Source organism: Acomys russatus, chromosome 2 (assembly GCF_903995435.1).
Source record: "Acomys russatus chromosome 2, mAcoRus1.1, whole genome shotgun sequence".
NCBI lineage: Eukaryota > Metazoa > Chordata > Mammalia > Rodentia > Muridae > Acomys > Acomys russatus.
The window spans coordinates 56,735,080-56,760,872 of NC_067138.1; the positions used below are offsets into that span (position 1 = coordinate 56,735,080).

The window sequence follows — 25,793 nt, forward strand, 5'->3', positions numbered from 1 at the left end:
AGCTGATTCCCTTTGCAACCGGGACACCTCTTCTTCTGACTTTTCCCTTCCTCTTGGAGGGAGTGGCTGACCCATTTGACCCATTTTGTTTTCTGCCCCTGGAGACACCTACCACATGGACTGCATGGCACTGGTACGCTTCCTATATGAGAAAATTTGGCAAGAGTGCCTGACCCGCGTGCAGGACTGCAAGGTAATCTTTCCTCTCTGAAGGCCTAAGAAGAGGAGCTATCTGCTGGGACCTGGTACCCACTCTGTCCCACAGCCTTTTCTGCCTCCCCCCACAGCCTTCAATCTTTTTTAAATATTATTTTTATTAATTCATTCATATTACATTTCAATTGTTATCCTATCCCTTGTATCCTCCCATTCCTCCCTCCCTCCTGCTTACCCCCTACTCCCCTCCCCTATGACTGTGGCTGGGGGGGGGACCTCCTCCCCCTGTATATGCTCATAGGGTAACAAGTCTCTTCTTGGTAGCCTGCTATCCTTCCTCCGAGTGCCACCAGGCCTCCCCATCAAGGGGACATGTTCATATATGGGGCACCAGAGTTCGTGTGGAAGTCACTCTCCACTCTCCACTCAACTGTAGAGGATGTCCTGTCCATTGGCTAGATCTGGTCAGGGTCTGAAGTTTACTGCACATACTGTCCTTGGCTGGTGCCATAGTTTGAGCAGAACCCCTGGGCCCAAATCCGCCCATCATAATGTTCTTTTTGTAAGTTTCTAGGAGCCTCTGGATCCTTCTATTTCCCCATTCTCCCATACTTCTTTCACCTAAAGTCCCAATAGGATGTCCTCCCCTCCATTCCACTTTCATGATAAGTGAAGACTTTCATGGGACATGCCCCTTGGGCTAGTGTCCAGATATAAGTGAATATACACCATTTGAGTCTTTCTGCTTCTGAGTAAACTCACTCATTATGAGCATTTCTAGTTCAATCCATTTGTCCACAAATTTTGGGAATTCCTTGCTTTTAATAGCTGAATACTATTCCAAAGTATAAATGTACCACAGTTTCTTTATCCATTCTTCTACTGAGGGACACTTAGGCTGTTTCCATGTTCTGGCTATTATGAATAAGGCTGCTATGAACATGGTTGAGCATATGTCTTTGTTGTGTGCTGGAGCATCTTCTGGGTATATTCCAAGGAGTGGAATAGCTGGATTTTGAGGAAGCCTTATTCCCAGTTTTCTGAGATAGTGCCAGATAGATTTCCAAAGTGGCTGTACTAGTTTGCATTCCCACCAACAAGGAAGGAGTGCTCCTCTTTCTCCATATCCTCACCAGCATGAGGTGGTGCTTGAATTTTTTATCTTAGCCATTCTGATGGGTGTAAGATGGAATCTCAGAGTCGTTTTGGTTTGCATTTCTTTGATGACTAAAGATGTTGAGCATTTCTTTAAGTGTTTCTCAGCCATTCGATATTCCTCTGTGAAGAATTCTGTTTAATTCTGAGCCCCATTTCTCAATTACACCCTTCAATCTTGAGCTAGGCCTTTTCTCCTTCCTGTTAGTCACCAGGTACTCACTGGCCATAGAACATTCTGGTTCCCTTTATCTGGCTGACCCTGCAGTCTACAGGGCTTAGCCCAGCATCATTTCCTCTGTGGTTACCTTCAGCTGTATTCTTCATAGCGCTGGGCCTTGCCAAAGATGGAGGCCGTATTCTAAGGGGCCACCACAATGTCACTTCAGTAGCTAATACTGACCCTGGCTCCAGAATCTGCCATTCTCCCTGGCCTGCCTGCCTCTGGACAGGGTAAAGCAGTGGGTTTATCCCCAACCTGTCCAGGACAGTGGCAGGCTTTCTGGCATTTGGGAAATAGTTTGGCAAAATATTCCCTCCCTACCCCCTTGGTAAAAAGCATCTGGGTGAAAAACCCACAAAAGCCTAGGCATTTTGAAAAGTTCTGAGCTGACTGCCCCCCAGGGAGTGTCTCCTATTCTCCAGGTGCCTCGACCAGCTCTGCTCTGTACCCTGCCTCTCTAGGGACAGAATCGAGGGACTCCACGTGCCCCTGGGAACTGTCTAGGGGCCATGGAGCAGCTTATTGATAACTGAGTGTTTCACAGCCTAGTGCCAGCCTCTGTTGTCTTCTCCTCCCACCCTGCAGAAGCAGCTGCTGGACTGGAAAGCCTTCTCTGAAGCTGAGGCAGAGAACCTGGTGAATCCAACCTTCTTCCTGATGGTGGGGGAATTCCAGAGCAAGGTGGAGAAACAGCTGGAGCTCCTGGATGTATGTACTGGGGTGCTGGGGGCCCCCTGAGGCGGGTCCTGTGCTACAAATCCTACAAGTCTGGGGTGTCCCTGGCGTGTTCACTCTCTGGCCCTCACCAGTCCCTTCCTGCATAGGCCTCCTGTGCTGACCACACCCAGCTCATCCCCCGGGTCCAGGAAACCACCTTGACATCAGGGTTGCTCAGCCTCAGGAGAGCCACTCGGGCCATGAGTACCCGAACCACTGTTGACCTTTGTGTTAAAGGCTGGGGGAGATAAGAAGCCCCCAGTCCCAATCGGCTTGTAGTCTCGTCCCACAGTCAACACACCTCATTTGTGAAGGGCCACGAAGTGATTGTGTTAGGCCTTATGGGCCACAGGTGTCTGTCACAGCTTGTCCCGTTTATCAACCTAAGCAATGTAGACACAAAGGGTGTGGATGTGTTCCAGTTTGCTAGAGGCCAGAGTTTGAAGTTCATTTTAGTTACAGGTTATTTTTTGTTTTACTACTTTTGACTTTTTTTTAAAAAAATGATTTAAAAGCTGGAGAATCTGTCCTTAGCTCACAAGTCCAAACAAAAAACAGATGGGGGCCCAAATTCATCCTGCAGTCTAGGCTACCTGTCCCTGTCTGTGCATCTAGTCTGTGTGCTTCTGTTTTTTACATGTGTGGTGCCATCAAACTCAGGTCCTCACATACACTAGGGAAGACTTCTACCAATGAACTAGCTCCAGTCCCAACATGTAGTTTTTTTTCAAAAATTTTTAGATTCATGTTATTTTACATATATGTACGTGTACCTTGTATGTACGCCCAGTGCCTGAGGAGGCCAGAAGAAGGCACCAGAGAACTGGAGTTATGAATGGCTATGAACCACCATATGGGTACTGGGAACCTAACCCACGGCTTCTGGAAAAGCAACACAGGCTCTTACCACTGAGCTCTCTCTCCAGCCCCTGACATGTAGCTATTAGAAGGGTGAATTTTGGTTTTTTAAATTTTTATTTATGTTTATTGTTTGTGGGTGTCTGACCTTGGAGTTACAGACAGTTGTGAGCTGCCATGTGGGTGCTGATAATTGAACCCTGGTCCTCTGAAAGAGCAGTCAGAGTTCTTAACCTCTGAGCCATCTCTCCAGGCCCAGAGGTGAATTTTGTATGTAAATTTCAACAGCAGGGTGAGAAATTGTACCCACATGCTAAGAGACACAGCAATCTAAACAAAGATGCCTGGGTCCTTCTACCCCTGCTGAAAAGATAGAAAAGTTGTTTTTCAACCCTGGCCACTTGGTACCTTCCGAGATGGCCTCAGAGCTGTTCTAAAACCATACCTTCGTACCTGTCCCAAGCACCTGACAGTACATGATATCCCAAGCTGAGCTCTTGCCCCCTCAAGGATAAAATAGCTAGTAACCAATCATTTTAAAGGTCAACTAACCAATCATGTTTGTACTAAGTTCTGCTTCTGTAGGAGTATAAAAGACCCAAGCTCTGCTTATTCGGGGTCTCCAGCTTGGTAGACCCCATCGGGATGGAACAATAAAGCATCCCTTGCTGATTGCATTGGACTGGACACTTGTGTCTCATTGGGTTCCAGGAAGTAGGACCTAGCCTCCCAGGTCTTACACTGCTAGACTCAGATCATCAGAGTCTATTCCTGGAAGCCCGATTGAGAGTCAGAGTCCAGAGTCAATGCAAAAGCAAAGGAACTTTATTGAGCCGATGCACCGGGGTCCACCAAGCTCTGAGGAGATGGAAGACCCCATTCTGTAAGAGTTGGGGATTAATATATCATATACAGAAGCAGAACTTAGTGACAATGGTTGGTTAACAGTGATAGGCTAACAATAGGGGGTCTAAGGTAGTAAATTCTAAGTAGGGTGGATGGGGGCAGTAAATTCCAGGGTATGGACAGTAAATTCCAGGGCCAGGCTTGAGATGGAGGCTAGTGGAGAATTTTTAACTTGTTCCTCTCAGTTGGCTATTACTTTGTTTGCTCTTGTTTTCAGCCTGCAATTCTTAACTTCATTGCTCAGCTAACAACGTGATTGCCATGATGGCTAAATCCAAGCCATCTGGAATCTTATATTTCCTTGGCTAATAATAAAACACCATTTCCTTAGCTAATAATGAAACATCATTTCCTTAGCTAACAATGTCACTGCTGAGTTCAGGCCACCTAGAATCTTACACCCCATGCAGGGAAGGCCAGGAGACCAAATAGAGCCTGCCTTAGGGTTTCTAGTTCTAAAACATCACAATCAAATCAACTCGGGCAGCAATGGGCCTATTTTGTCTACACTTCCACATTGCAGTCCATCATTGAAAAAAGTCAGGATAGAAACTCAGGCCAGGAACCCGGAGGCAGGAGCTGAAGTAGAAGCCATGGACGGACACTGCTCACCGGCTTGTTCCTCAAGGCCTTCTCAGCCTGCTTTCTGATACAGTGCAGGACCACCTGCCCAGGAACAGCAGCGCCATCCATGGTGGGCTGGACCGGGCCACATCAACCATTAATTAAGAAAACGCTCAACATACTTGCCTGTAGGTCAATCTTCTGGAGGCGTTATCTCAGTTGAGAGTCTTGTTTCTCAGCTTGTGTCACCGGGACACAAAACTAGCCAACAGAGAACTTAAATGTAGAAGGATGGCAGGCTTTGCCTCAGGCGAGGGCAGTGTTGGCAGGCTTTGTCCCTTGGAAACACTGCAAATAAATACCATACTGAGATGGACATTGTGATGAACTGAAAGGAGCCATCATGGGTCCGGAATTGGGGGAAAGAACCAGAGACTCCAATTGGGCAAATATTGAGGAGAGGAGGGAACCAGAGGAGAGTCTAGGGGGTTGCTGGCAGACTGGGAGAAGCAGGAGAGAGGGGGAGAGAGAGAGAGAGAGAGAGAGAGAGAGAGAGAGAGAGAGAGAGAGAGAGAGAGAGAGAGAGAGAGAGGAATTCTAGGAAGAAGAAGGAAGGGCGGAAAGAGAGGATCCTGAGGAGAGAGGGAAGAGAGGAAGGCCACCATGGGTTAGATGAAAGAGAAACACTTAGCTGGTGTGGATGGAGATTCAGCCTAGATGAAGAACATTAGCAAGTATTTGGGATTATGGATGGGAGGTAGCTTGATAGAAATTGGTAAAAGCAGATGGTGTGGAATTGGGGCAGGTATCACATACCACTATGCGAAGTAGTTTAGAGCATTAATGTCTGCCCTGCCCCAGGTTAACGAAGGCTATCTTAAAACATAACAAGTGTCTGTGTCTTAATTGATTGCCAGCCAGTAATACTGATAATATTGATAATTAAAAACAATACCTAAAGCTGACTTGGAAGGGTGGTGCCCAGGTAGTGCCTTCTGTCCTTGGAGACACGGGGCCCTGTGGACAGGCCATCCTTGGAGCCTGAGCTAGTCTGGCCTCCAGGTAACCTCCCCTGTTTTCTCTCATGGCAGAGCTCCTTTGAGGCCTTGGCCAAGCAAACAGAATTGCAGAGCTCGGACCTCTTCAGGTACTTCCAGGAGGCCGTGAAGCTGTGGGAGGGGCACCAGAGCGTCCTGTTGGCGCAAGAGCTGAACCTGGAGAAAAAGATCCAGCAGCATCGGCAGAAGCACAACCAGGAGAACCAGGTGCCGAGGCCTGGGCCGTGTGGGGAGAGGTGGGGAGAGCCCAGACTCCAGCCCCCTGAACAAGCCTGGCTTTCAGATGGAAAAGGAAAAAGAGCCAACGAAACAAAAGCACCATAAACAAAAATGAACTGAGAGTAGATCCTAGACCCTTAGACGACACCATCTGTGTGGATGGAGGCACCGAGGCTTGCCTTGGTCTTGGGGAAGATGAGAGTAGCAGCAAGAAGCCCGAACCAGGGGCAGAACCCTGTGATGGGTCTTGGGAGCCAAGCCTGTCTCTAGGAGTGTGCACAAGAAAGAGAGGCAGACAGACAGACAGACTGACTGGCTGAATGGGGAATAGTCTGGGTGGTTAAAATAATGTGATATGGGGCTGTTGGGGTGGCTTAGCATACAAGACCTAAGTTCAATCCCTGGGTCCCATAACGTGTCAGAAGAGGCTTCCAAGAATTGTCCTTTGACCTTCACATGAATGTGCCTGTACACACACACAAGCATGCCCATGTACGTGTGCACAAACATGGAGAGACAGAGACACATACACTGAAAGAGAGATATACACGAACATACATATACACAGTGAGAGACAGACACACACACATGCATACACATACCTCTACACACTGAGAGACACACATGTGCATGCACGTACACAAACACACACACACACACACACACACACACTGAGAAACAAAAGACGATATTACATAAATAAGAAAATAAAAATATACGATTATTAATGTATAATTTCATGAGCCATGACTTACTGCTGGGCAAAGAGGATGTATTCTTCCCCATGGTGTTGAGAGAAGATAACAGTGTGACAAACTCACAGGGACTACACGTGATAGGTGCACAGCCCCCACAGTAAACTCCAGAACTATTAATATGCAGTTGCTCTGGTAGGAAGTAAAGTTTAATTAAAGATTATGGTGAACCTTTTAATGAGAAATTTCTCAGGAGAAACTGGCTGGCACCCCCACCTCACAACATAACAAGTATGGTGGCTTTGCTTTATTGTGAGGAAGTGCTGGCTTTGACTGGTGGCGCCAAAGCTCCCAAGTTTGTGTCTGAGTTCTCTTAGTCTACAGGGTACTTAGCTGACAGTGATGCCTGCCACATCCTTTGCCCTCAAGGTGTCTAACTCTTGACTTCAGATGCCTCCTGAAGTCCAGTTGTAGAGATTGGTAACTCTCCTGTGTGGTCTGATAAAGTGAGGTATAGGCAGCATTTCATGGGACTGGCTCTGAGTTGTCACCTACAGAGTCTTGTGAGACATCAGTCACCTTCTGTAGTGATGAGGAATACACCTCAGGTTCATAGTATGGCATCACAAATGTCATTCATGTAGCAAACAGTGTCAGATATCATTCAAAGCTATGTAACAGGGACATGGGAGCACATGTCAGCCAATCACCTGGCCATACAGCCAGCCCCAGGACTGCCTAGCTTCATACCTGGCCGTTCACTCCAGGTGTACAAAGTCAGCCTGTGACGTTGACCGTGACTGATGAAGTGCAGATGCCTCAGAAATGTGTAGTGCAGGCCTGACCGTGGGGCCAAGGCACAAAAGAAATGTCCTTGAGGTGGCCCATCTGAGCTGGGTCCTTGGGAAGGTAGGTGGGGACAAAAGAACATTCCGGGGACAAAAAAAGAGCCCAAAAGTGTGTTCTGCAGAGAGTTAGGGTGGTCACAGACTTGCTGGCCCTCATAGACTTTTTGCCTAAACCCCAGCTCTGGAGGGAGTGGGGTCTGCATGTCACTAGCATTCTGCCAGCTCTGGACACTCACCTGTGCCCCTCTTCTTTTTGGAATGGCCACCAGACCGAAGAGACGTACTTCGATAAGCTTCTAGACCAACTGAGGCAGCAAAGCCAAGAAGAGGGGCTGAGAACACATATGGAGAAGGCCAGGGCTTTTCTGAAGAACATGAAGTCCAGGTATACTGACCAGACCTCAGAAGACGGGAGGGGGCAGCCAGCAGCCCAGGGGTGTGATCAGCAAACTCAGGTAAAAGCCCACGTCCTCGATACTGGAGAGCATTAGCGATCCTTTGCTGCTCACCCAGGAACCCACAGAATTATGGCGAGTTTGTCATGAGAACTGTCAAAACAGTTGAGATTACAAGCCATGAATTTGGGCTCCCCTTTAAAAAGTGTAAACACATATACTCTTTGTTATGGGGAGGGAAAAGTCAACTTCTGCAAACACAGATGTTTCCCCTCATTCTTTCCCAGCTGTTGCTCTGTATGAACATGTACATTTATGTACACAGAGACATATCAGTATAGTGTTTTTAAACAAACAAAATATAGTGTATTCTGTAACTACAGATCTATTTCGGTTTTTAAGTGAATTTATTACTGTAATTTATTGAATATATATATATATATGTATATATATATATATATATATATATATATATATATATATATATATATATATATATCAATCATAGGTTAGCCATCTCGTGGTTAGCTTTTCCCCATTGGCTCCAGATTCTCTCTAAGGAATTACCAACAGTTTTCTGTTAACTGTTTTATATTTCTGTGCCTCTGTATAGCTGATTCTACAAGGACCATTCACAGACACAGACTCACTGTCCATCTGATGGCTGCATACAGATCTGGGTTTATCTCTAGGTAACCAAGTAAGCCTTGGAGCCTTGTTTACTTTGCCTGAGAAACAGATAAAATTTCTGAGCCTGGTGGTGTTTGAGGGTTTGATGGGATAATGTAGATTATGTTCAAGGACAGTGTTAGGTTCACAGACAAGGAAAGTAAGCCCACATTGCAAACAAGAAGCTCACGTGCTTCCCAGACTCTGTACAAAGATCACACTTTCCTCCTATGATCAGGAAAATAGCACAATGACCCCAAGACTGCATCTATGAAAAGAATAGCCACCCAACAGCTCTATACAAGGCCAGCTGCTGGATGGCTCCAGTGATGGTCTCCCACACTCACACAGCAGTTTCATCTCTCTCCCTCCCTCCCAGGTACGAATGTTTTCACATCCTCCTGAGCAAAGAAGTGATGGAGTACCCAGAGCATGTGCTGAAAGAACTCAACAGCTACAGCTTCGCCCTCAGCCGACACTTCTTCATTCGGGAAATCTTTGAGCAGGTATGAAGGACAGATGCATACCCCTGGCCACTCACTAACAAGAAAAGGGAGGAGGATGGCTTCCTGTCTAATCTGTTAGGCATTTGGAGGCCATCCTTAATTCCGCAAAATAGGAATATATGTCAGGATGTCACGAATAAAGAGACTAGGCAAAGACCTTCCCTGCTTAGTTTAAAAGTGGTTAGGGACTAGGTAGGTGGCTTGGCAGATAAAGTGCTTGCTGTGCAAGTGTGAAGACCTGGGTTCAAATCCTGAGAATTCACATAAAGCCAGGCACAGTAGCCCACATCTGTAGTCCCAGAGCTTCTGTGGGAAGATAGGAGTCAGAGACAGGAAGATCCTCAGAAATTCAGAGTCAGCTAGCCTGGAGACCCTGCCTTAGGTGGAAGGTGAGGACTGTCTCTGAACTATACATATGCACACACACACACACACACACACACACAGAGAGAGAGAGAGAGAGAGAGAGAGAGAGAGAGAGAGAGAGAGAGAGAGAGATCCCCCAAAAACACACCCGATTGACAGGCTCCAACCTTAAAATGAAAGATCTAATTTCTATAATGCTTTGAGTTCCATTCGTGTTTATCACTGCCACATGATTCTGTTATAATTAAGCCAAGACTCGTTCACTCTTTCCTCAGATGTTCCTCACCAGCTCTGCCCCCATCAAAGCCAACTCACCCAGGACCATGTCCGTCAGGCACATACTGGACACTGAGTGCAGTGGGGGCTTACCCTTCTGCTCACCCCTCTCTCTAGTTCCCGTCGGAGACCGAGTCAGAATGAGTCCTGACTCTCACCTAGTGCCTACCAGACGGGTGTGCTAGCCTGCTGGGAACTAAGGAAAATAAATGTTTGCCTGGCCTGAGAACACACTGATTGCTCCAGAGAATGAAGTTGGTCATGGCCTATGTCAGGGCCTTTTTCCCTAAAGAAACATGACCCTTTAGAAGCAGCACTCTGTAGAAAGGTCTTGCTGGTCCTGTGGTGACTTGTGATCTGTTTTTTTTTTTTTTTTTTTTTTTTTTTTAATTTCTTTCTTTCTTGTAGAACTTGGCTGGGGAAGTGATTTTCAAATTCAGGCAACCAGGTAACACAACCTGAGTCTGGGCCTCCCTGCCATCCCTCCTGTATATCTGTGGGTGGGGGTCCACTCCAGGCAGCACTGATCGCTGTGTTTCTGTCATCCACAGAAACCCATGAAAGACTCTTCATGAAGAGTACAATAAAAATGAAGAAAAAACAAAGGACGAGAGTGGAAATATACAAAGCTGATGAGAGCATAGGTCAAGAGACAGGTTCTGAGAAGCCAGTCGATGACATGGGAGAAGAAGGAGGTGATGAAACAGAGTCTGCCGTGGCTGGGGAGGCATTGAGCCAGCAGAGCAAGTTCCCAGAGAGTGAAGGAATGGATTTGCCCACAGAAGAGTCTTCTCAAGAAGCCGAAGAGACGCGGGGCGTGAGAGAGATCCTCTCAGAGACATCTCAGGACCTGGGAAATGTAGCGATGCAGGGCATGAGAGAGACCCTCTCAGAGACATCTCAGGACCTGGGAAATGTGGAGGCTCAAAAAGAAAAGGAGGGGGTAGAGGCAGATGAAGAGGACGAGGAAGAGGAGAGCGATGGCGAAGAGGAAGAGGAGGAAACAAAAGAGAAGGAAGAGGATGAAGAGGGGGAGGACTATGAAGAGGAAGAAGAGGAGGAAATAAAAGAGGAAGAGGAGGATGAAGACAAAGATAATGACGTGAAAGAAGATCAGACGGAATACTGTGAAGAGACACTTCTGGTGGGTCAGGTGACCCAGCCACTGGCTCATTGTTGGCTATGAAGCAAGTTTGCTGTGTTTGTCTTACATACATTCTTCAGATAAGCTGGGGGTCTCCAATAGCCCAATTTCTACAGAGGCCCAGATAAAGAGCTACAAGAGTATTTATTCCTTTCTATTTTGTCAACAAAGATCCAGTTCTTCCCTCACAGCAAAGATTTTTATCACCCTCCCTTTCCTCATGCCCCTAGGGCCCTAATCTGGAGTCATTTCACATGGTTTTCTTTATCTCTCCCTGGGGTCTCTTTCTCACCTCTTGTTTGCAGCACAGACCTGCCTCAGTCTCTCCTATTTCAACCCCTCTCTCTTCCTGTTCACTGAATGTGTAACAAAACATTAAGGTAAAGCTCCCTTCGATGGGCAGTTTTATCTGCCAACTTGTTACAACCCAGAATCATCTGGGAAGAGTCTCAGTGAGGCCTTGTCTATGTCAGCTTTGCCTGTGGACATGTCGGTGGGAGAATCATCTCAACTGAGTTAACTGGTGTGGGAAGACTCAGCCCACAATGGGCAGCACCATTCACATTACAACTCAATTGTTATCCCATCACTTGTATCCTCCTGTTCCTCCCTCCCTCCTGCTTTTGCCCCATTCCCCTCCCCTATGTCTATGACTGTGGGGGGCTGGGGGGTGGGGGAGAACCTCCTCCCCCTTGGCAGGGTATTTTAAACTGTGTAAGAGGAGAGAAATCAAGCTGAACACAAGTAAGCAAATGAACATGTAAACATTCATTTCTCTCTGTCCTTGATTGTGACTGTGCTGTGACTAACTGCTTCAAGCTCCTGCTACCTTGACTTTCTGCTATGATAGACCATAACCTGGAATTGTGAGCTGACATAAACCCTTTCTCTCCTTAGCAGCTTTTTGTCAGGATGTTTTAATCATAGCAATAGGAAATACAACTAGGATACTCCCATTTGAGGGTTGGCAAGTAGCTCATTTCAATAAACCTTGTCTTCAAAACACATCCAAGTGCACAAAACCATAGCTTGAATTCTATGGTGGCAGAATGGCAAAACCAAATCTCCTGTATTGCTGTGGAAGAACTAGTACATAAGACTTCTCCTCTTCCTCTTCTTCCTCTTTCTCTTCCTCCTCTTCCTCTTCCTCCTCTTGCTTCTCTTCCTTGCATGAGTTCCACACTCAAATGTTCATACATGTTTTAGGAAAAGAGGGTTAGAAGCCATAGGTAAAAATGATAAGTGGTTAAAAAAAAAAAAAACCTTGCCATCACTACTAAGTCTCAGCCAGTGATACACTTCACACCTGGTATTGTTTCAAAGGAAATGGAGAACTGAGATTTATACATGAAACTTCTTCACTTCAAAACCACTGAGGATGTAGCTCAGGGATCCAATGCGTGCATGCAGAGAGCCCTGGGGTCCGTTCTGTAAACAAATAAAAGTGTGTGTTTGTGTGTGTGTGTGTGTGTGTGTGTGTGTGTGTGTGTGGAGATGAGGAGGTGAGAGGACGCTCTTACTGGCAGCCTGGTCCACCAGCTCTCAGTCTGGTTTCCATGCGTGAGTTGACATTGATTTTCAAGTCTCATTCTCCACCTAGGCCAAAGGCAAGGAAGAGAGCCCAGAGGAGATGACCTATGAAGAAATGGAGTTCTTCACAACTGCAAGTGGAAACACTTACTTTGCCTTCCTGTCTGTGGAAGATGAACAGAAGATGCACAAGAGGCCTCATTCCCAACACAATGTGCTCTTCCATGACTCTTTCAGCGCCAAGTACACCGACCGCGTGACTATTCCTCACAAACTCATCTTAAAAGTTAAGAAACGGTGAGTGGGGAAACTGCTGCATTCTCACCCTCTTACTCTGAGGTGCTGGAACGAAAGATTCATTTTAGCCAGAAAGATTAGAAGCTTAGGTAACTGAGGGAGGGTAGGAGTGAGAGGCACCATAGGAAATATCAAATGTCCCAGAATTCCACAGGCATGGATATCCCTGTTGAGTGTGACCCCTGTACCCTTCACAGGATGCTCTGTTACTCTGGCCTTTGACACTGAGATGCTTTCCCCCCTGCCATCTGCTTTTGACTTCTAATTCCCAGCTCATCCATAACTTTAAAGTTTCTTTAATTTTTGAAAGATTTATTTATTTTTATGTGTATGAGTGTTTGTATGTATACATTATATCATGTCTGTACAGTACTTGTGGCAGCCAAAAGAGGGTGCCAGAACCTCGGGGAGTCACACAGGGGTGCTGTCTTCTGAGTGCTGGGAACTGAACCAAGGTCCTCGACAAGAGCAGCAAGAGCTTTAAACTGCCGAGCATCTCTCCAGCCCCTAAGATTTCTTTTATTTAAAAATTCTTGCCAGGCATGGCGGCGCATGCCTTGGAGCCCAGCATTTGGGAGGCAGAGGCAGGTGGATCTCTATGAGGCCAGCCTGGTCCAAAAGCGAGTTCAGGGACAACCAGTAGTATTACACAGAGAAATCCTGTCTTGAAAAACAAAACAAAACAAAGTCTATAGATATAAGGCAAAAGTATGCTACATCTCATGGAGCATTTTGTCCTGATCAATATAGAAAATGGAAAAAAAAAACTATGGACAATGAAGAAATGACCTGTGGCCTTAAAAAAAAAAAAAAAAGATTATGCAGCCCTTTGGAGGCCAGTGTTAGGTGGCACTATTCTTGGAGAGATGCGAGGAGATGTAGGACCTCATGTCTTTTAATCTTTGAGCTCCTGTGTACTTGACTTAAGTACAGGATTATTTTTTGCCGCCTTCTCTGTGAGAATTAAAGATTGGAAAGCACCCAGCAAGAGACCAAGTGGCATCCACTCAGTGAGATAAAGTGTACATGGGGAACAAAATGAAGGAAGCAGACAGCACTTCGGGTCTCGGTGTGAAAGGTCTTACTGGTTCTGGTTGCTGGCCGAGATGATGGACCCATGCTCATCTCTCCCTAGGCTTCGAGCCGGCTTCTTTGAACATCTGGAGAAGTGGTTTGACCAATGTGCCCTGAATGCTCGCATCATTGTGGCTGCCAAAATTGATGAATTGTATTCAGAACTGGAGCTACGCTTGCACCTGCACAAACCGAGACTCCAGCACGTGGAGAAGGATATTCACAACCTCAGAGCAGGTTCGAGCCATCCTGGGAAGGGCTGCCTTGTCCTCAGAAATCCCCTACAGGGTCTGCTGGGCTGTGAACTTTTTTTTTAACTACCCAAGATTACCTCATGCAATGCTAAATAGGTTATTGTCATATTCAGAAGGTGTGCCTAGAATTAGCACATATGATTTTAAAATCTTCCATCCTTTCTCCCTCCCTTCTTTGCTTCCTTCCTTCCTGAGACAAGACCTCCACTTGGTAACCTAGACTGGCCTGGAACTCATCATGTAGCCCAAGCTCACTGCAGACTTGTGGAAATCTCCTTGACTCACCCTCTCGAGTGTTGCTCCTTCCCTCCATCCGTCCGTCCCTCCCTCCCTCCCTTTGTAGAGTATTAGGGGTAAAAGGAAGAACGTCATCCTGCCGTAGCTCTTGGGTTTAAGATCTTCTCACATACCTATCAGACACACACGTGTGTGATGGATGCCCCCAGCAGCAAGTCTGTAGCTTAGAAACCTGAATTCTCAGGCTCAGTGTCTCTGGCTGTGTAGCTCTGAGCAGGTTATCTGACCTCTGACCCTGCCCTACCCTCCTCTACAGGGGAAGGTGTTGAAATGGTCTGGGGAGGAATCACTGGTATAAAGGAGCAGATCAAGACTTCCTAGCTTTGTGCTTGTTGAGGTGCTCTCACGAAGATCTCAGTGCTCCCCAAATACCATCCCTCTGCTCCCTGAGATCCTCTGTATCCCCAGTTCTCCATAGCTGGAAGGCTCCACCAAGCAGGGCGTCCAGGCTAACAGACCCTCTCCAGGATGGGACCTTGAGGTGGATGCTCATTGGCTTTCCTGGGGTCTCAACCCAGTTCCAGTCCTGCCCTGGAGAGGGCAGTTGGGGCATGGCGAGGGACCTTGCTTGACACGAGTTGGGTGTCTGCCCTGGCCTTGGCCTAGGAGATGCAGTGGCTGGCCCCCTTCCACGGAATGGCCACAGAGGACAGCAGCTCTTTCCACCCTCTCGCAGCTGAGCTCCTGCTCCACAAAGAGAGGCTGGACAGCCACTGTGCCGGGGTGATGGAGACACTGAAGAAGGAGAGGCTGATGTTCTGCCAGTTCCAAGAAGAGCAAGCCACACGGAGCAAAAACTTCCGCCGCAAGATCTACGATATGGAGCACATCTTCCTGAATGCCACCAAGAGCCAAAAGTAATGGGCTTGGGGTGTGTCTTTCTCAGTCCTGGCTCCAGAAACCCAGCTCCTCCTGGCAAAGGCACAGAGGGCAGTGGGGAGCCTGCCTGCTTTTGAGCTCACCTTTTCACCAGACTGAATGGGCAATATTTGATGCGAGGCAGGGTTGAGGTGGGGTTACATAGCCTGGGAGGGAAGAGGCATATATACATAGTCCATATGCAAGGGTGCCCCCCAAATGTTCCCTTGGGGCATCTGGAAGGGCCTCCCTCAGGAGGGCATTGCCAATGAACCCAGTGGTGTCAAAACATGAAGTAGAGACATCTGCAGGACAGATAGAGCAAGACGTTCCAGCAAGGCCACGCAGAGGTATAAGACAGAGGCCTCATTTGAGGTGACAGGAAGGACCATGAAGCAGTCAATCACAGGGACAGCAGAGAAGTAACGTCTGAGGCATTTTTTCAGGAGGGCATGGGGTAAGGGTGGCACACTGTTGGGGAGTCAGATGATCTGCAGGTGGGAGGATGAGGACTCAGGAGAGCCTGGGACTCTTTTACTAATTTTCCAGCAATGCCTTTTTACTTTTTATTTCGATGAAGGGCCTTACTAAATCGTCCAGGTATGCCTTGAGTTCACTGTAATACAGGCTGGCGTCAAACTTGTGATCCTTCTAGCTCAGCCCCATGGATTACAGGCTTCTGCCCCCACACCTGTCTTCTAAGTTCCTTTAAGTGTTTCTTTCCTGGCCAGAGGAGTTGGGCAATCTATCTGACAGTGCCCAGGATCCTCACTAGGCTCAGGTCACACCCAGCCGTTTCCTGGCTCCCAGGCTGGTCATTCACCGCCACCTACCTCTCCCCCTGTCCCACAGGCTGGTTAGTCTCACCAAAATACTACACCGGGAGCTGCTCAGTTATGTGGATGTCGTCCAGATGTCCCTGCGAAGCTTCCGGCAGTACCTGGAAGAGAGTCTGGGCAAACTCCGCTATACCAACATTGACTTTGTCAAGCACTGCAGGTGGGAACCAGTGTATCTGTTATGCTTCGATGAGCCACCACAGTTTACTCTTGGGAGGTGGCTGTGTTTCTCTCATTTTTTTTTTAACCATTTGTAGATGTGTTGTTCGGTGGTATTAAGTGCAAAATGCTATCATCTAGGATTTTCCATCATCACAGACCAAAACTACGTCAAAAGCATTCTCTCCTCATTCTCCTTTCCATATTCCTGCCATTACCATCTTATTTCCTGTCTCTATGAAATTGATCCTTCTATGCTCAGCCCTAAAGGCATCATCTATAGTCACCCCCTCCAAATCTCAGAAAATGGGGGCAGAAAGAAGAGAAGCTTTGGTGCATGGGGAGGTGTGTTACTAAAGGGTGTGCTCCTCATGACATCACTGCTGCACTCCTGAAGTCACTGAACTGTGGTTACCCCCAAAAGAGACCAGCACAAGACTGGGCCCATTGGACATTTCATCCTGGGAGGGGCATGGGCTCATGAGGACCCTTCCGTGAGAAACTACTGGCAGTCAATGGTCTCTAGGGGGAGAGTGTCCCTTTCTTCAGTTGGTAGCCACTGGTGAGCTTTCTGTAAACCCCATCCCACCACCACCACCACCATGCTCATGGAAGCAACCTTAATTAAATGCATTGAGTCGCACATATGCAAGAGCTATGAAAGTGGGATCAAGACTTATTGAGAAAAGGAGAGATGGCCCAGTTGTTAAAGCCTGAGCTCACAACCAAGAATATAAGATAAAAAAGAGGGTGAAGGGGGAATGATAGAGGACCATGGGGTGAATATGACTGAAATTCAGTATATATAGGCATGAGACTGTCAAAGAATAAATACAAAGAAGCTAGCTCCTCCAGGCCCCTCCCATCTCGGGGACCATGTGTTTGTCCTCTCCCTGGTGTGTTTCATTTGCATGTATCCCCCTTGCAGTTGGCTCATCTGTGTTTTATCCCATGTCAACATTTTCTTCCCTTTTAAGGCTGAGTGCTGTTGCGTTGTTGTACTGCATTGCACACCACCACGGTTTATTTTTTCACTCACCTCTTGTTAAGCACATGGTTGTTTACACCTTTGGGTGAGTGTGAACACAGTGGTACAGGGACATCGTAGGTGTCTGCCCGAGCCCTGCTTTCAAGTCCACTGGGCCCATTCCCAGAAGGAGAACAGCTGCATCGTGAGGTAGTCCCATCCCTTTTCTCTCAAGGAGTCATTTTTATATCCATTTTCTATAGTAACTTCCATCTTGCATTCCCACTAGCAAGGCACAGGACTTCTGATTTCTCTGAATCCTCACCAACACTTGTTATGTATTTCTTCTTAGACTACAGTAGATATGAGATAGTGTCAAAGTATGGTTGCAGCTTGCACTCCCCTCGTACTCCACCATTAACAACGGTGTCTTTCTGTGTGCTGTTGGCGTCCTTTATCTACTTTATTTGGATTCTTGTATCTCCACCTTCCTTCCAACTGCCCAACACTAGGTAGGAAATAAGGAAGGTTGTTCTTTGGGGCAAGTCCAATCTTTGTAGTCAGGATATGCAGGAGTCTGGCAAAACCAGCAACTGCAAACACAGCAGCAAGACGAGCCAGCAGCAGCCTCGTCCTCCTTGGACTCCTTTCCCTCTCCTGGCTCTGGCATCTGTACCCTCTCAGAGTCTTCAGAATGAAACTATCTGCAGCCTACATGAGGCAATCATAGTTAGCGTCTGTGGACAAACTAAAAGCAGCCCCATATCCCATACTTGGGAGTAAAACAAAAACATATTTGCATAACATAGCTGAGTTTTTAAAGAAACCAACACTTCCATTACAGTGTCCCCATTGGCCCTTCTTTCTCTTTGCTTTTTCCCATGGCCTTTGCTCATTTCTGCCTGGATATAATATCAAATTTAGTTTTTTACATTTGTAAAAACACTTTTACACTTGACCCATTTTTTAATGTGTATGTTTTGCCTGCATGAATGTATGTACATCAGGTGTGTGCGTGCCTGGTGCCCTTGGAGGCCAGAAGAGGGCGACAGATTCCCTAGAACTGGAGTTACATATTGTTGTGAGATGACACATTGACACATCGGCCGGCGATGGGAACTGAGCCCAGGTCCTCTGCAAGATCAGCACATGCTCGTTACTGCTGCTTACTTCATCTCTAGTGCCTTCATTTAAAAAAAAAAAAAAAACCAAAGACAGTTGCTGAGGCCAATGAGCTACTAAATTCTAAGTTTTCTGAAGATGGTCACCAAAAGAATATGAGAACTCTAAGCCTGGAATTGATGAAACAGCAATACAAGAGAAACAAGGATGAGGCGTGTGACTGCGAAACACGAAGGCATGGTGCTGAGGCTGCAGACCACTCAGAGGGACCTCACAGAGTCTCCGGGGAAAATAGAACAACTGGAGGGAAAACTTGTTTCCACAGAGAAAGAAAAGATGAAAAAACCCGAAACAGAAAAACTCTTAGAATACATTGAAAAAAAAAAAAAATTTAGCTGCGCAGCTGATGAAGTGGAAAAACATAGACTTGGCGTTGCCCAGTTAGAAGATTTGAAAGAGAAGGATCCTGAGGTTTTTCATCTTCAGCGATCTCTCGAGGAAAATGTCAGCTGCTTGAGACAGAAAGAGAAGACCTTGTCAGCAAGGACGGAGAACGAGCTGCGCGTCTCAGTGCTGAGCTGCAGATGGTGACAGAGAAGCTGCTTCTGGAAAGGCAAAACAGTGAGGAGAAGCTGCCACAAAAAGAATCGCAAATCCAGGCGCTTGCGCAGCAGGAGAAGGGACTGTCCGCCAGCCTGCAGCGGCTGCAGCTGCGCTCTTTTCGAGAGAAGAATGAAGGAGTCATTCTTGCTTGCCCTGGACGAGTTGGCCGCGGTACAGCAGAGAGAGGGGCAGAGCAACTGCGGAACTGCTCAGCCGGCTGGAGCGACAGCTGAGAGGGAAAGAAGCTGAACTGGAGAAAAGTGATGCCGCGCAAGGCCACACCGCCTTGGTTATGCAGGAGAAGCAGAATGGCACAGTGGCACAGTGCAACGTCTTAGCCATGCTCCTGCTCGATGGGAAAGCTCTAAAGCATCAGCACTTGAAGAAAGAGAAGACCTTAATCTGGAGCAACAGATACCGACACAGCTGAGAGCCCGAATCAAGACTATGCAAGGATGCCTCCTGATTTACAGAACAGAGCAACATTGAAAGAAGCAGAAATTAATCACACCTTCATTTCTTGAGAAAGTAACAGAGTTGCAAAATCAGCTCAGACAGCAAGATGAAGACTTTAGGGGGCAACTGGAAGACGAAGAAGCAAGAAAAGTGGAGAAAGAGAATGCGGTGACAGAATTAGCCATGGAAAATGACAAACGGCATCTCTTCTACGAAGAACAGTACAGCAAAACTAAGCCTTTCCAGCAACAACCGGGTGCATTTGAAGCAGAGAAGCAGGCATTGTTGAATGAACATGGTGCAACTCAGGAACAGCTAAATGAAACAAGAGACTCATATGCGGAGCTCCTGGGTCATTAGAATCTAAGGGAAAAAAATCAAGTATGTCATGAAATTGAAAGATGAAAATAGGCAACTCAATTGGAGGTGTCAAAACTCCCATCTCAGCTCATTAAGAGGAAACAAAATGAGCTCAGACTGAGGGGAGAATTCAATAGAGCTCTGGCCATCAAACGCTTTGACCCTTCCAAGGCTTTTCATTATGAATCTAAAGAGAATTTTTCATTCAAGACCCCAGTAAAAGAAGGCAACACAAACTGCTGCCGAGTTGAGATGCAACATCAAGGATCATGGAAGTATATGTCTGAAATACCTCCTGAAGATTGTTTTCCTCACTATTCCTGATGTTATGTTTATAGCATACATTTCTAATGTATTTAATTTCTACCGCCTATTCTCAGGTATATGAAAGGACATTCAGCATTTGTCACCAAAATGTCTTTTGACATTTGATTTTCTATTGTGTATCTCCGTAATCTTCCCCTTTATCTTCTCACTCTGAGTCGCCTTATTTGCTTTGCAGCTTACATTGTGCTACCATCCAATCAACGTTTTTTTAAGAACAGTATTTAAAATTTCCTCTTATTCTGTATTTCCTCAATATTTTTAGCTTGATTCTCGAGTTCTCTATTCTGGTGAAGAGCAGGAAGGCTAAAGCGCCTCGGCTGGCTCTTGTCTGTGCGCTGATTTTCTGATCACGCTCACTCTGGTTTCTGTCATCCGTCTCCTTTCGCCTCAAAGAGAAATAAGAGCACCTTAACTTCACAGTAACGTTGGTTTGGTTTTGTTTTTAAATCAAAGTCACTGTATAATTTTAATTATTTCCAAATTCCTTGGCTTATCCCAGTACCAACTAAAACATGTAGCTTGGCCTATAACCTATATTTTTAAGAGATTAGTCTGTTATTTTTTAGTTACATTGGAAATATGAATGGGGGGGGGGGTCTGAGACAGAGTTACTCTATGTAGCCCTGGCTGTCCTAGAACTCGCACTGTAAACTAGGCTGGCCTTGAATTCAAAGATCAGCCTGCCCCATCTCCCAATTGCTGAGATTAAAGGCAAGCACCACCATGCCCAGGCTCAAGGAAATCTGAAAAACATTACATAAAAGATTTTTAGAGAATTTGTCAGCCGGGTGTGGTGGCGCATACCTTTAATTCCAGTACTCAAGGCAGAGGCAGGCAGATCTCTGTGAGTTTGCGGCCAGCCAGGTCTACAAAGCGAGTTCAGGACAGCCAGGCTACACAGAGAGACTGTCTCAAAAAACAAGAGGGGGGGGGGGATTTGCCATCTGCATATCCTCTGAATGTGTGTGTAATATAAGTCATACAGAGTCTCAAAAATGAAAAACAAAACAAAACATATTGTTTTGAAATTTAAAAGTTTTGAAGGCATTTGAAAAATCCTTTATTCCTTTTGCATACATAGCACAAAAGTTAAAAATAGAACTCCTCCCAAAAATGTGTTTTCTACATGTTCTGCAAGCAAACATTGCTGGATCTGTTCTGAAGTTGAATCCTACTAATGTGTATTAATCATTTTACACATTACAGTGGAAAAAATTCCTGACAAAAGTGATCTAAGGAAAGAGGGGTTTGCTATGGCTCAGGGTTTGAGGGTGCGAGCCATCATGACATGGATGCACGGAGGCAGGGGCATGAGGCAGGTGGTCACCTTGTCTTCAGCGAGAACACCAGTACTCAGCTGCTGTCTTCCTTCCTCCTCCTTGTTCTTCCTCTTCCTCTTTTCATGTTTATTCAGTCTCCTGCATTTATCTTTCCATTACCCGCGCTGGGCTCTAGAGCCCCTGGGGCCTGCCATGTGCGGGACTGTTCAGTTTGACTGGTGCTCTTTGCCTCTTCCTCAATCCCTCTTCAGATTGTTTTCAGAGGGCGGCAACTTTTCCCCTGAAGAAATCGAGGCACTGTGCCAAAGGCTGGAGAAGGAGGCTACCCGGATTGAGTTCGTTGAAAGTTTAATCATGATCCACATGGAAAAGATGGAGACGGAGTACCTGGACCAGGTGCGGGCTCTCTGTCCTCCCTCCAAACAGCCTCCAGGATTGCCTGCCAGAGGCTGCCCCTTCTGAAGAAAGGGTACACCTGGGCCCCAGCAATAACTAAGCTCCCCCATTCCTGCAAGGTCTAATGTTCCAGATCAAGGTCTTCCCAATTTACATCTTACCTTTCCTTACAGGCCAATGATGTCATCAACAAATTTGAGAGTAAATTCCATAACCTATCTTCGGACCTTATTTTTGTAGAGAAAATCCAACGGCTGATGACAAATCTGCAAGTGAACATCAAGTGTCAGGTAGGACGGGTCCATCTTCCATCTAATGGACATCTGTCAGCACACACCTGCACACCAGTGCCATCCAGCAGTGTGGCGTCATGGACGTCCGTCAGCACACACCTGCACACCAGTGCCATCCAGCAGTGTGGCGTCTGGCCCATGAAACTTTTACTTTAGCCAGGAACACAAATCAACTCTTAGCAGCCACACCCACTTACTAAGTTATTGCACACCACAATCGCCAACCCATTTTAATCAGCACAGGATATCCATATAAAAACTGAATGGGTGGCTTTTTTTAAATCTCCATTTTAGAGAGAAGGAAACTGAGGCAGGGACTGGGGAGATAACTCAGCCTTAAGTTGCTTGAGATCAATTCCCAGAACCCATGTCTAAAAGCTGGGCCTGCTCACACGGTAACAGTTGTAGTGCAGGGAGAGGCAGAGACAGGCAGATCCTGGGGCTTGCTGACTAGCCATGCTAGCCTACGTGGCGAGCCCCAGGACAAGGAGAGACCGTGCATGGACAGCAAAATCGGAGCCAATAAATTATTAAATAATAATAAAACAAAAGAGGATATGAAGTCGGGGATGGTAAGGAAGTGGGGAAATCTGGGAGGAGATTAGTTAAAGAGTTGGGGGTGAATATGATGAAAATACGTTGTAGGAAGTTCTCAAAGAATTAGCAAAAAATATTTAAAACAAACCAAAAGTGGATTGTCCCTGACAATAACATGTCTGGAGCATGTTGACTTCTGGCTGCTGGCTGCACACTCATGTGCGTGAGCGCATACATGCACACACACACACACACACACACACACACACACACACACACACTCACACGGAGGAGGGAACTGAGGCTGACAGTAATTCCATGAATTGGAAATCCATAACTCTTAAGTGATAGAGGCAGAATGTGAGTCCAGGCCTGTGTGGCTCCAGAGATGCTGGGCCAAACCATAGACGGAACATCTGTGCCCAGAAAGAAAGGTGTGTGGGCACATGGGGACTAGTGTGGAATATCAATTCACATGGGCTGAGAAACTGGGGGTACCCCAAAGCTTGAGATGGAAGCCAGCCCAGCAGGAGTTGAAGGAAGAGCATGTTCTGGAGAAGGTGATGGAGAAAGTCTAAGTGCTGTGTGGCAGAGCATGTGACAAGAGGCCACGAGAGGCAGAGGCTAGATAAGCCGCAGTCAGCCCACAGGGTCTGGTCAGATGTTGAGGTTCATAGAGGGATGGCACAGGGCTGAGAGCTCAGGGACACATGTGAGGAGGGGGGCTGGCTTCCCTGCTGCCGGCTGTACAAAATTGGTGGTGATTGTAAGGCAGGATAAGGCCAAGGCTGTGAGAATGCACCCTGTCCACAGGGGCAGCTCCTGATTCCAGAACTGAGAGGCCATGGCACTAGGTGGGCCTAGGATACACTAGACATGATAAGGCTGGGCTGACCACCCAGGGACCCAGGGGGCTTAAGTACAAAGCCTGCCCAGGCCATCTGTACATAACAAAAAGAGCTTAAGATGCTGGACACTCTGTGGCCATTGAAGACAGACCTGCAACAGTGGCTCTGAGTTCGTTATCTCACACTAATGATGATTAACAGCTCAGACACCCATGGGAGTATGCAAAGTGGAAGGGGCCCTTGTTAACAATTACTACAGAAGGGGCTAGCATGGTGGCACATGCCTTTAATCCCCACACTCAGGAGGCAGAGGCAGGTGGATCTCTGTGAGTTCGAGGCCAGCCTGGTCTACAAAGTGAGTCCAGGACAGCCAAGGCTACACAGAGAAACCCTGTCTCTAAAGGGTTGCTATTACTACCATTGCTATTACTATTACAAAAAAAGTAAGAAATTAAGGAAATATAAGAGAAACTCTGAGAGTGGGAGGGGTTTCCAAGAGGTGGAAAGACACTGTATTCCCTTTGTCAAGGAGAGGCTTGTAGGGCAGTGTCAGGACCTGGAAAAGGCTGAGGTAATCTATTGAGATTGGTTAGTTACCTGGGCTATCATATGCCAAGCAAGTGGAAGTCCCCACTCTCTGCATGTCTCCTGAGCCCAACCAGAGAGATAGGCACATGCTGCCCACAGGCTGCCCACTGAGTTAGGGGTGACGGAAGCCCTCCTCTGCCCATCTCTGCCTCTGGCTTTGTCAACTAGTTGCTGCCCATCAGCCGGTGTTGCCACCTCAGACCTTGAAGGTGGCATGTTGCTTATTATACGGCGCTCTTCTTGGCTCTCACGCTTGACCAGTGGGTAGCCTTGTCAGGGCAGAGCTGACTCTGCCACAGCCACCAGGATGCAGCTGCATCTTTCTTACTTATCTCACTTTCAGCTCCCTGCCTATAGCGTGGGTGATCTCGCAGTGGAGGCTTCTAGTTGGAAGCCATCCTTACGCGTGCTTTAGTCTGTTGTGACTAGCTCCATGAATCAGGAAGGGCTGAAGGACAGTAGTGGCGCGTTTGTTCCCTAAGGACATCGCAGGGGGCCAGCCAAGCAGCACTGAGTGCCTCGTTCCTCTTCTTATCTGCCCCTCTTGGTTGTCTCATGCACAACCACAAGCCCCCTCATTCATCTTCCTCACTTAAGCCCTTCTTCCTTTTAACTCCAGCCTCTCAGTGGTATCACTGCCATCTCTGTGAGCGACTTGCGGCGTCTGTCATGGGTTCCTTTCTCTTGAGTGCAAAGAGAGCATGCTTCCAGATCTCTAGGCCAGTGCACATTCAAGGAGCAGTGTCTGAGGATCTGCTGGGATGGGGCCAACTGAGCTGAGGAGGACCTGCCTTGTCTCCTGAGACTGGGAGACATTCCAGAAAAAGAAGTGTCTGCTGAGGTCTCAAGCTCACAGCCAGATGCTCCTGTCACTCCAGGGACCTACTTTACCCATCTGTGAAATGGGAACCATACAAGCAACTCAAAGGTTGTGGAGTTCAGCCAGTGAACTAATGTGTGCTACACTTGACATGGGCCCTGGGGCGGAGGGAGTGGAGGAAAAATGATGGAGGACTTTTAACACCTCCAAGAGAAGCTTCCAGTCATCCCAGATGGGAAGGAGAGGTACAGGTCTAGGGGTCAGGGATCAGAGGCCAGAGCCCATGGCGACTCTGCCCTGTTTAAGGGACATGTTCCTAATAGCAGAGACTCCTTCCCAAAGCTGCTCTCAGCCTGCAGGGCTTGCATTGTGGCACCAAGAATCTCAAGCAGAATGCATTTGCACTGAGGACAGCACTGTGGATGGAATACAAAAGGGTGGCAGCAACCTGTGGTTCTATGACACTAGCAAGTATTTTACCAGCTGGGCCATCTTGCCAGCCTCCACAGTCACAAGTTCTGCTTTAAGATGCTGATGGGCAGTTGACTCTACACGTGCGAAGATGGGGATCTATTCAGGCTGGCGTATTACGATTGATGTGACTACAGAAACAGTGCGGTGGTGTGTGTGTGTGTGTGTGTGTGATACACGCTGGTGAGTGTGCATGCACACATGCGTGGAGGGCAGTGTGCATGTTGATGTCTTCCTCTGTCAGCTTCCAGCTTATCATAGCCTTGACATGGGCTCCATCCCTGAACCAACTCACAGTTTTAGCTGGACTGGCTGGCCAGAAAAGTCTCAGGGGCCAGAACTAATTCTGAGGTTACAAGCGCAAGTGGCTATGGCCAGCTTTCTGTGTGGGTACATGAGGATTCGAACTCACTTCCTTTAGCCTGCAGGACAAGCACTCTTATCCACCAAAGCATTTCTCCAGGCTCCTGCATACTCTCTAAGGATCCCTCATAAATACCCTTTGGGTAGCCTCCCTGTCATGGCTGGGCTATCAGTTTTCTCTTTGGAGCCCTTTTTCATTATGATGCCTGTCCAGACTGTGAGCGACACCCTTGCCTAGGATACCTGTGTCCAAGGAAAGTTGGACTGCCGTGTCAGAGTGTGGGTGTTCCAAAGCTCCG

General features: G+C 47.2%; 1 protein-coding gene across 1 annotated transcript in view; it reads left to right on the plus strand.

The window, feature by feature from the left end:
• The window catches only part of Ccdc180 (coiled-coil domain containing 180), a 59,984-nt gene that overhangs the window by 12,416 nt on the left and 21,775 nt on the right, over positions 1–25,793 (plus strand). The window contains exons 10-22 of the mRNA XM_051161571.1: positions 105–193; positions 2,120–2,242; positions 5,671–5,844; positions 7,669–7,784; positions 8,843–8,969; positions 10,020–10,059; positions 10,163–10,764; positions 12,356–12,582; positions 13,718–13,893; positions 14,884–15,064; positions 15,918–16,064; positions 21,430–21,574; positions 21,748–21,864. Of these exons, the coding sequence (XP_051017528.1) occupies positions 105–193; positions 2,120–2,242; positions 5,671–5,844; positions 7,669–7,784; positions 8,843–8,969; positions 10,020–10,059; positions 10,163–10,764; positions 12,356–12,582; positions 13,718–13,893; positions 14,884–15,064; positions 15,918–16,064; positions 21,430–21,574; positions 21,748–21,864 (2,264 nt within the window). The remainder of the gene's footprint in view (positions 1–104; positions 194–2,119; positions 2,243–5,670; positions 5,845–7,668; positions 7,785–8,842; positions 8,970–10,019; positions 10,060–10,162; positions 10,765–12,355; positions 12,583–13,717; positions 13,894–14,883; positions 15,065–15,917; positions 16,065–21,429; positions 21,575–21,747; positions 21,865–25,793) is intronic.